At 43.9% G+C, this 11,527-nt stretch overlaps 1 protein-coding gene across 1 annotated transcript in view; it reads left to right on the forward strand.

The window, feature by feature from the left end:
* ZZEF1 (zinc finger, ZZ-type with EF-hand domain 1) overlaps window positions 1–11,527 on the forward strand; it is a 95,506-nt gene that overhangs the window by 20,088 nt on the left and 63,891 nt on the right. The window contains exons 7-12 of the mRNA XM_010847465.1: window positions 950–1,066; window positions 1,959–2,137; window positions 4,131–4,229; window positions 5,435–5,526; window positions 5,902–6,050; window positions 10,107–10,218. Of these exons, the coding sequence (XP_010845767.1) occupies window positions 950–1,066; window positions 1,959–2,137; window positions 4,131–4,229; window positions 5,435–5,526; window positions 5,902–6,050; window positions 10,107–10,218 (748 nt within the window). The remainder of the gene's footprint in view (window positions 1–949; window positions 1,067–1,958; window positions 2,138–4,130; window positions 4,230–5,434; window positions 5,527–5,901; window positions 6,051–10,106; window positions 10,219–11,527) is intronic.

The raw sequence follows: 11,527 nt of genomic DNA on the forward strand, positions 1-11,527 counted from the left end.
AAAATCACTGCAGGTGGTGACTGCAGCCATGAAATTAAAAGACGCTTACTCCTTGGAAGGAAAGTTATGACCAACCTAGATAGCTTATTCAAAGGCAGAGACATTATTTTGCCAACAAAGGTTCGTCTAGTCAAGGCTGTGGTTTTTCCTGTGGTCATGTATGTATGTGAGAGTTGGACTGTGAGGAAGGCTGAGTGCCGAAGAATTGATGCTTTTGAACTGTGGTGTTGGAGAAGATTCTTGAGAGTCCCTTGGACTGTAAGGAGATCCAACCAGTCCATCCTAAAGGAGATCAGTCCTGGGTGTTCACTGGAAGGACTGATGCTAAAGCTGAAACTCCAGTACTTTGGCCACCTCATGTGAAGAGTTGACTCATTGGAAAAGACTCTGATGCTGGGAGGGATTGGGGGCAAGAGTAGAAGGGGACAACAGGGGATGAGATGGCTGGATGGCATCACTGATTCGATGGACGTGAGTCTGAGTGAACTCCGGGAGTTGGTGATGGACAGGGAGGTCTGGAGGTCTGGCGTGCTGTGATTCATGGGGTCACAAAGAGTTGGACACGACTGAGTGACTGATCTGATCTGAAACAACTCGACTTCCAAAGTTTCAAGTGAAGTGACCAACTGAATACCAGAGTCGTGTGTATTCTTAAAGAAAACTCTTAAAGAAACTCTTTAAGAGATTCTTAAATTCTTTAACTCTTCAAGAAATTCTTAAAGGAACTCTTAAAAAAAAAAGAAAAGAAATCCCATTAAATGGTCTAGCACTGGGACCCCTGTAGGAAAAAGGCTGATTTATGTACCAGGTTCTCTGTAGGAACACTGTTTCTTAGTAAGGGTTTAATCCAAACAAGCTTCCAACAATGTATTTTTATTTGATTTGAAATTATATTAATACATTTATCGTTGGCCTGGGTTTGTTCTGATTGTGCACCTTACACTCCTAGGAAGGCGCTGCAGCACATGCCTCCGCTGTCCCTCTCACCGGGATCTACAGATTTCTCCACTTTCCTGTCTCCCAACGTTCTGGAAGAGGTGGACAGCTTCCTCATAAGGATTACTAGGTAAGAACTCAAGGTCGATAAGTGGGGTAGGGGGAGATGGGGGGCCGGTATTGGCAGATAGAGGGCATATGTGCTTGTCACGTCTTTTTTTTTTTTTAATTTTTCCAGTGTTTCATTTTTTAGTGACTGAAGAGAAAGTGAAATAACGGTGCTCTCCATTAACTAGTAATGTCCCCCGACCTTAGGAATTGGGGGTGGGGGTGGAGTAGTCCTCAGATTCAGCCAGGGCAGAGGTGGCACAGTCCAGAACTCAAAGCCTCTCCGTTCCTTCACATCCCCAGCCCAGCACCTGCTTGCCTCCATGGGCAGGTCTAACAAGCCTGGTTGTCCATAGACCTGGGAAAGGACACCCTGATAGCTGATAGAGGAGTCAGTTAGTGTGGGGACACTCAGCTCTGTCACAGTGAGCCCTGAGGACGTTACTGTATTAGAGTACAAACTAGGCCCTGAGACATCTAGACAGTTTTGAAAGTTTCAGGGTAATGTGTTTAAGAAACTAGATAAGAGTGACATGGAGTAGATCTAAAATACGTGACTGGTGCTTGAAGGAAAAAGCCCTTAGCTGTCTGAGCAAGCCAGGTCATTACTCAAGGCTTCTTGATAGCAGGTGCTTATTTATTTTTGGTTTATAAAGTTGGACTTCTTGAAATTGATAGCGTTATTTTATACTTACAGATTAAGGTTACAAAGGTGAGGGTTTTATTTCCTATTCCTCCAGACCGATTTAGTTTTTCTTTAGGATATCTTAAGGATTTTGAAAAAGTGTTTCTGGTAAATGGATGAAGCGTATGGCAGGTTGATTTTGCTTTTGGTGATCAGTTACACAAAGTTTGAACTACCTGAATTTTCTCACATTTTAAAAAGTGAAATGCTTTCTGCTCTTTGTTTGTAGCTGCCGTTCTACACCAGAGGTGGAGCTGACTCTTCTGGCCTTTGCACTAGCGAGAGGAAGTGTTGCCAAAGTGCTGAGCTCTCTGTGTACTGTCACTGATCACCTGGACACACACTATGATGCCTCATCCCTCATCTCATCCATGGCGTCGGTCAGGCAGAACCTGCTCCTTAAATACGGTAAGTGACCTTGGCAAGGTGCACAAAGATGCATGATACCATCACCAACGGGGGACCTTCTGGCATCATCTTGTTGAGTAGTAGTTTGTGGGCCGGGGCATTCTACTTATACTGTGGTTTCTGGAGGAACATGTCTTCTTTGACTAAGGTTGATAGGAAGGAGGGAGATGCTGGTTCATTTATGGATGCATTAGCAGAAAAGAAACTTGAGTATCCACTGCACTGTACTCCCAGGGTTTACTGACCTAATGACTGAGGCTTGGTGGCCATTTGAATGCCAGACCTGGCGCAAAGACCCTTGTCTTGGAATGCATCCTCGTGGTAGCTGATAGCTGGTTGGAATGACATATATGGGCAGACATACATGCCAGCCACCACTTCCCTCCTGGGCCCAATGGCAACGCATCTTAGCACGTTTCCACTGATCCAGGTTGGAGCTTCTTAATCCTTCTCAACACAGGAGTCTGTAGAGCTACTCTCAGATGACTGCACTTGACACGTGCTGTCCTAGCCTCTAGGGCTGAAGCTTCTGTCCACAGAGTACTGCGTTGGACCCCATCCCGTCAGAGCACTGTGGTCATTCCTTGTGGTGTTTGCTGTTGTTCAGCTGCTTTAGCTGTGCCTGACTCTGCGACCCCACACACTGTAGCCTGCCAGGCTCCTCTGTCCGTGGGAGTTCCCAGGCAAGAATATTGGAGTGTGTTCCCATTTCCTTCTCCAGAGATGATATTTGTACCTTTGCCTTAATATTTCCTAATAGTTTACTTTTAATTGTTTAAGTCATCAATAGATATCATGTAAATCCAGTTACCCCTTCCCCAGTTTTGGGAAGATCATTTCTTTGGAGAGGTTGGGATCCATGGCCAGATGGGAGGGATCTATCTGGAAAATATTCTCTAGAAAAGTTTTAGATTCAGTTTAGCTGTTGTTTGGGCAGAGAGCCTAAATGGGGGAGGAATGCCTAGGGGGGCTGTTCATTATTGATAATGTTCTAGTTCCAGTTTGGTTTATAGGTTAATAGAGTTATAGAGTTTTCATTACATTACTAAAACAAAAGAAAATGTTTTTTAGATCATGATAGTAAAAGTTGATCTATATAATTTTGAAAACTTCCAAAATTTGCCTAGAGATAATTTTAAGAAACAAAACGCCAAACCCCGAGACATTATTTATGTATGTTTTATTTTATTGATATATTTTAAATTTATTTTTAGTTGGAGGGTAATTGCTTTACATTGTTGTGTGGCTTTCTGCCATACGACAACATGAATCAGTCATAAGTAAGCATACATCCCCTCCCTCTTCAGCCTCCCCACTCCACCACCCCACCCCACGCCTACCACCCCGCCCCCAGGTCATCACAGGCAGCCGGCTGGGCCCCTGTGCTGAGCAGCAGCTTCCCACTGGCCGTCTGTCTCACACACGGCAGTGTGCATCTGTCAGTGCTACTCTCCCAGTTTGTCCCACCCTCTCCTTCCCCCGCTGTGGCCGCAAGTCCGTTCTCTGTGTCTGAGTCTGTATTTCTGCCCTGCAGATAGGTTCATCAGTATTATTTTTCTAGATCCTATAAATATGCATTAATATATGATATTTGTTTTTTCATTATTTATATATTTAAATGCAGTTACAATAAACTTAATTATTGACTCCCAAACAGTGTCTTAGGAATTCCTTTCTCCTCCTGCTCAACACACAACTATATTAAGTCTGTGTTGTTATTCTGTGTCTTACGATATGCTTTGTTTCTGACTGGTTGTTATTCTAGAGTGATTCTTTTGGATTGACTTATTCTTGTTTCTTTCAGGAGAGCAGAAAAGGGTGGTATCCCCTTTTATCTGATACTACTTCCTATGTTAGCTTTTAAATGGGTCAGTTTTTAGTTAGCAATCTGGGTGGCCACAGGCTCTCTGTTTCCACTGATGAGCATTCTAGTTTTCATTTTTTCATAGCACTAGCTTCAGGCTCTCTCGCTTTCTCTCTTTTCTTTGATCAGGGAAACCTCTCCAATTGACTCTTCAGGCCTGTGATGTCAAGGGAAAAGAAGAGAAGTCAGGGCCTGAAAACCTGCTTGCTGAGCCATGGACGAGGGACGGTGAGTAGTGGACCTGCGGGGTTTTAGTGAGTGGAAATGGCCACTAGAGGCCCTGTGGAACCACACTGTGGTCTTTGAAACTTTCAGGACGTGCAGTCTTCACTGCCCGTGTGCTTCAGTTGGCATCAGTGGTTCCTGAACTGTTTGTGTGATTTCTTTACTACAGTGTTGCCATCTGCTAGGTGTCACTCACCTGTAACAACTTAAAAGTACTTGAATGTTCACATTATACAGTAAGGAGGGGACCACTAGGATGTTATACAGGCAGGTCAAAGGAGAACTCATTAATACATGGAGACCAATAAGAATGCTAACATGAATCTACAGATAGCTGCAAAATTGGTCAGTCTTCATAAGGAATAATCAGCTGTGTTCCTATAGACACAATTTTTATTTCTGTGGACAAGAATCATTTGCATTACTGTCATATTGTACAATTTATAGAATTATCAAGTAGCTTAGAGACAATGAAAGGTGGCGAGAACTCAAAAGAGTGGGTTAAATAAACACTTTGGGGAGGCTTCCCAGGTGGCTCAGTGGTAAAGGATCTGCCTGCCAATGCAGGAGACGAGGGTTCAATCTCTGGGTCGGGAAGATCCCCTGGAGGAGGACATGGCAATCCATTCCAGTATTCTTGCCAGGAGAATCCCATGCACAGAGGAGCCTGGTGGGCTATAGTCCATGGGATCGTAAAGAGTCAGACATGACTGAGGACACATGCAAACACACACATTCTTTTCTTGCCCGTTTTGAAGACTCACAATCTTTCCTGACAGTATTTGAGAAACTAATTCCTCTCTCAGCCTTTAAGTCTGCTTGCCTCTAACAGCCCAGCCAAACATCAGTCGTGGTTTTAGGAATGGTTCAGAAAGATGATTAACTGTCTAGTCTTTTGTCTCTTTGAATTAAAGTCACAATCTTTATCAACTTTTTATTTCTTTATTGTTGCCTCAGAGCAGGGTTGCCTGTATAGTTGAAAAGATTATGCTCTGACGAAGTTATACCTGGCCCATTATCTGTTACCTGGTGGTTGATCAGCGGGGTTGCATCTGCCTAGAGAGGAATTCTTTTTCTAACTTTTATGAGAGGACCAGATGGGCTAGATGCCTCTGCCTCAAAGGATATGCCTTGGTTTTGTTGGTCTTAGTTCTTAGGGTTATTACAGATGTATCAGTCATCCTAATGTTAATTTTTATTTTTTGTAGGTTTTCTTACAGAGACTGGAAAAACCAGAGCAAGTACTATTTTTTCTACAGGAACTGAATCTGCCTTCCAAGTTACTCAGATCAGAATTATGGTAATTCTTCTGCTGCCTTCTTTCAGAAATGTTACTACTAGTTTTAAAAATAGGGTTGCATTGCAGAAGTCCATGTCACTGGCTTTTCATTGATTTTAGTGATTTTTCTGTGTCAGGCCTGTAGCAGACACAGGGGCAAAAAGATAAGTATATTTTAAGTCTGTGAATGGTGTGAGTGTAAGGATCAAAAACGGTGAGGAATCCTTTCTTGGGAAGCAACTTTCTTACTTTTCCAGGATTTCATGTATTTGAGATCTCTCTCTGTTGGTTTCATTTTTGCTTTAAGCTCTTTGAATCTGACCACATTACTTGGGAACAGAATGGCCACACAATTCCGGCCCCTTCAATGTTCTTTACTTAGGCCTCTGTTTCCAGGTTCGACGTGGTGGCATCGGTGCCCAGTGTGGCTTGGTGTTTGCGTACAATTCATCTTCTGATAAATTTCATGCGGAAGAACACTTCAAAAGATTCGAAAAATATGACAAATGGAAGCTTCAGGAGTTCAGGCAGTTTGTAAAAAGCAGGTAAGGAACAGAATAAAAATCTTTCTAGTTAATAAGATAATATACATTCTCTTACTGGTGACATATGTTTTCTTTATAGAAAAAAAGTTGCTACTAACCCATCTTTAGTAGCCAGGAACATTCATTGCTTTCTGGCAGCATGTGTGAAGACATATATTTTAATTTGTTCATAGACTTTTACTCGGTCCCTTTCGTGACCAGGTATATAGATCTTCAAAATGGCTGGGTAATGATATCCATGTGAATTGTGGGCAGCCTGAGGTCTTTAGTCTTATCTAGCCCCTGGGAAATGTACCCCAGCCCCAACTTCCTTCCTCCTGTTTTTGTGCTTTTATTGAAAATAATTATTAAGTACCTGTGATGTGCTCGGCCTGCTGCTAGGCACCAAAGATGCCTTGCACTAATGAGCAAGTTGGCACAGTCTCTGCTCTACAGAGCCTGCTCAGAAGACAGATGGTAAAGCCTACAGAGTCACTGTGCTGTCCAGGCAAGGTAGGTAGGAGGGATCAGGTGTTCTAGGAGCACAGGGCAGAGCACCTGACCTGATCAGGGAAGGCTTCCTGGAGGAAGTGTTGAATATGGAGGAGTTAAAGTTAATTAACCCCTTGGAGTAGTGGAAGAAGAATGTCCCGAGCAAAGAATAGAATGGAGTTGAGAACTCAGAGGTGGAGTCTGGCCTGCTCAAGGCACTGGCGAGCCACACCTTGTTGAGGTGTGCGGTGAGGCAGAGAGTGGGGCAAGGTGAAGCTGGAGCGAGGAAAGGGTCAGGTCTTTAAAGGCCCTTTGTCTCTGTTTCAGAGTTGAGACTTTATCCTGAAAGCAGTGGGGGCAGGGGAAGGGAGTCAGACGGGATTGTGCTATCCAGAAGTTTCAGGAAGAACAAGATCGCATGTGTGGTTTGGGCGTACTACTCTGGAGCCTGCTGTGTGAGGCAGGGCTGGAGGAGAGTGAACAGGGGGGCAGGGTGCAGTGGGTGAAGCTGCTGCTGTCGCCGTGGAGGCCAGAGTATGGGTGACGTCACACAGCTGCGACAGGAGCAGGGGAGAGATGTGGACCGACTGCAGACATGCTAGAAGGCAGAACCACCAGGACTTCGTGTGTGTATGTTAGTCTCTCAGTTGTGTCCGACTCTTTGTGACCCCATGGACTGTAGCCCACCAGAGAAACAGCAGGACCTGGTGAGTGACTAAATGAAGAGCCGGAGAGGGGAGAAAGCATAGGCATCAGTGAGTCCTGGGTTTTGCCTTGGCAGGGGGAACATTGGTAGTGCCTTTTTCTGAGATAGAACATACTTCAGGGAGTACAGGTTTGTGAGATGATGATGAGCTCAGTTTTGGCCCTGTTGGCTTTGAGGCTGTAGGACACCTCTATGTGTCCCACAGCTAGTTGGATAAGCAGGTCAGGAGCCTGGAAGAGACTTTGTCTTGAGGGCACAGAGAGCAGAAACATTTCAGCGACGGTTTAAAATGAATTCGAGGAGATCATTCTGGAGGAGCGTGTATGCTGGGAAGAGCACAGAGAGGCCAACCTGCTGAGAGGCACCAGTATTTCAGGGGCAACGGAGAAAGGGAGGCTGGTAAAAGTGGCCAGAGAAGCAGCAGGAAAGCCAATGGAAAGTCATGGTTAGAGAGGCAGGGAGTGGGCAGCCCTGTCAGATGTCACCCAGGAATTAGTAAGATAAGTCTAGATGCAGTAAGCTAAGTCTGTTGGACTTAGCTGCAGAGGGCATCGGTGACCTCCTGGGCAGTGTTACCTCCCTTAGCACTAGTAGCAAACTCACAGGGCTGAGCCTGAGATTTCGCTCTTTTTGCTCCTGTATTTCATAGGTAACAGGGTGCTGGAGATTTTCCTATCATCCAGTACTGTACTTGCCTGGAGAATTCCATGGACAGAGGAACCTGGTAGGCTAAAGTCCATGGGGTTGTAAAGAGTCAGACATGACTGAGTGACTAACACACAGTACTCTACTCCTGGGCTTTCATGGACTTACGAACCACTGACAATTGTGTTAAATGTGGATTCTGATTCGATGGTTCTGCATGGGGCCTGAGACCTTCATTTCTAACAAGCTCCCAAGTGACTCTGGTGCTCCCTGACCATGGATCACACATGAAGTAGCAAGGTTCTAGACAAACTTCCTCTCTCCTCTGGGCTTCCTATGGTGGCATCTCTGACAAATGCTTATTCAGCCTCTCTGGAATGTCCTTAGTGATGGAGCACTCACTGCATCTCAGTGATGAGGACTCGTTTGAAATCTTATAGCTGTAATCTCAGCTCAGTAGTCCTAATTCCAGCCCTCTAAATGAAACATCTCTCTCCCATCATGCATACATGCTTTTTAAAAATGCTTTTCTTTTAAAATAATGATCAGAGATTACAGTTTTTAAGTAGCTGTGTCCCACTCCTGGCACATATTAATATAGGTCTTTTTCCCTAAACCTGCTGTTAAATAAGATCTTCCACATCTTATATAGGATGATTTTTTTTTAACCTAAATACAGGTTTATTCACTAGTCCCTTGCTGATTTTAGCTCCTGGTTCCAGCCTGAGCTACTCTGAAATCCTCATTTACTTGGCCTACATATTATCGGTCCCTCTCCAGTTTGGAGATCAAAATGTTAACAAGACATGCATCTGTCTTTTTGCCCTTTTTATTTCCCTGCCCTCTTATCAGATGTCAGTCAGTATGCTCTGGGACCAGCTTTGGGCTTGCTATATATACTTAAGGGCTATACGTATTCAGCTCTGTTTTTTCCACCCTGCCTATGAATTGATATAGTAAGCAAGGTTGCTTCTACCCCTCTCTGACACCCTGCCAGCTCTTTCTTTATATCTCAGAGATCTCCTTGATGACTCCCAGAGTGAATTAAAAAGTCCTCAAACACTCAATACTGGTAAGAGTCATTGACACAATTTTGGGCTTAGATGAAATACCACTGGTTTGAGGCTTAACTATGTCATGAATGTTTCATGCTTAGAATGACTTATGGTCAGAAGAGAATGTTTTTTCTCTCTCTGTTATTGAACTTATTCTGGGTCCTTTGTTTTTTTCCTTCTTGTTGTTGTAAACCCCTGTGTTTGTTTATCTTAATCCATACAGAATTATGCATGTGTTGGCTAGCCTGTTAGCTATAGCACAGACTAAATAAAGTTTTAGGAATGTTACTTGAAAAAACTGCCATTTTCTCCTTCTCAGATATTTTATTCCTAAAAAGGAAGTACCATTCATGTATCCAGTTTTTAAAAAGAAATGGCACACAGTTGTGCTTCTTCAGCTTTTGGGTTGAAATGCTTTCCTGTAAGGAGTTCTTAAGGAATAAGAAAAAATCCTGAGGCCTGTGAAGGCTGAGCTCCAGGATCCAAAAGCTCCCCAGCTTTTACCCTTCAGCTGTTGCAAGTATGAACCTCAAGCCAGTCGTGGATATTTTAGCCAGTCCTGGGGAAAGAAAATGAACCTGCCTCTCCTTTGACTCTTTCCAAAAACACATACCAGCTGTTGCGTTGGACTTTATTCCTGAGTAGCTCATCTTAGATACCTTGACTGCAGGTCTCATTCTTCAAATAATCCAGTTATCCAGAGAAGCAAACTTTCTCCTGAATTCTCAGGTCATATTTGGGGCTAATAATAGTTCCCATCGTTCAGATGAGGAGGCTGAGGAGTGGGGAGGAAGTTACCACCACCTCCCTTGTATACTTAGGCACCAAGTGGCGCGCCCCAGCCTGTTGTTAACAGACAGGCCATCTAAACAAGTTAAATGCCATGTAAAGTGAAAGTGGAGTGAAAGTCGCTCAGTCATGCCCGACTCTTTGTGACCCCATGGACTGTACAATCCATGGAATTCTCCAGGCCAGAATACTGGAGTGTGTAGCCTTTCCCTTCTCCAGGGGATCTTCCCAACCCAGGGATCAAACCCAGGTCTCCCGCACTGCAGGCAGATTCTTTACCAGCTGAGCCACAAGGGAAGCCCAAATGCCATATAAGTGGTGCCTTATTCGTTAGACTCTTGAGAAGTTGAGAAACAGGAGAATGTTTTATGAGTACCTTTGTGTTTACAGGATCGGTTGCTCGTCTGATATCCTTGGTGAAGATGATCCCATTGGCTGGTTTGAGCTGGAAGAAGAGTGGGATGAAGCAGATGTCAAGTTGCAGCAGTGCAGAGTTGCCAAAGTAAGCATCAGTGAATTGTGGCCTTCACGTACCTCCCCACTCCTCCCCTCCTTTTGTCTGTTTTTTTTTTTCCTTTAGATATTTCTTCATTTGGCTGGGCCAGGTCTTAGTTGCAGCATGCAGGATCTTTGAGTTGTGGCATGTAGGATCTAGTTCCCTGACTAGGGATTGAACCTGCACCCCCTGCATTGGGAGCACAGAGTCTTAGCCACTGGATCACCAGGAAGTCCCATCCCCTCTTTTTGTCTTATAAGTGTTTATTGAGTGGTCATTGTGTGCCAGACTTATGCCAGCACAGGTACCCTGGAGGTGAATCAGACATGATCGTGACCCTCAAGGGCTTCAGAGTCTAGTGGGAGACACAGACATATGAGACACTGTGATTGGGCTGATAAAGAGACATACAGGGTGTTGTAGCCCAGAGGAAAATATTTACCCAGTCTGGAATTCACCAGGGAAGGCTTCCCAATAAAGTTGGTGTGATGCCAAGTGTTGAAAGTTGATTAAGCTGCCTTCTTTAGCCAGGCTGAGAGGTATGGAGAAGGGCATCTCAGGCTGAGAGAACAGTTAAGTCCACAGGCATAAGTGTAAGAGAGATGTCTTCCTGTAGCTGTGGAAGAAACAGTGATTATCTGACTACTTAATTGTAACCTCCATTGTAAATCTTAGTAAGAAGCTCAAATAAAAGAAATAACTATCTTTAGGATTTATATATATAGTAGCTGCTCAGTGAATATTTATGCAACTGAGTAGTGGATTCTGAAAGATCCTCAACAAAGGAACTTTCACTACAATAAGCAGAGAGTGTGCATAGAAGTTGGGCTTTGAAAATGACTTTAGCTTTGCAAAGACAAGGCTGTGTCCTAGGCTCCCAGAACATAGGTTACATGTAATTGGAGGGTTTTGAGATGATCTGTTAGGGCAGTCATTGACTGTTTTCAATATATAGCTATTTTCTGTTTCAAAATGACTGTGCTGGGACTTCTCTGGTGGTCCAGTGGTTAAGACTTCGCCTTCCAATGCAGGGTTTGTGGGTTCAGTCCCTGGTTGGGGAGCTAAGATGCCACGATGCCTCTTGGCTAAGAAAAAAACAAAAACAGAAGCAGTATTATAACAGTTCAATAAAGACTTTAAAAATGGCCCACATTTAAAAAAGAGAAAACTTCAAACAAGAAACCAAAATGACTGTGCCACAGAGCAGGCATCTTTCCCTTATTTATCCTGTCTTATCCTGTTTTTGCCTTGAAGAGGAAGTAATGCCATTTCTCATATGTGATCTTTCCCAGAACCTGACTCCAGCATTTGTATT

This window comes from Bison bison, unplaced genomic scaffold (genome assembly GCF_000754665.1).
Source record: "Bison bison bison isolate TAMUID 2011002044 unplaced genomic scaffold, Bison_UMD1.0 scf7180017864249, whole genome shotgun sequence".
Lineage (NCBI taxonomy): Eukaryota > Metazoa > Chordata > Mammalia > Artiodactyla > Bovidae > Bison > Bison bison.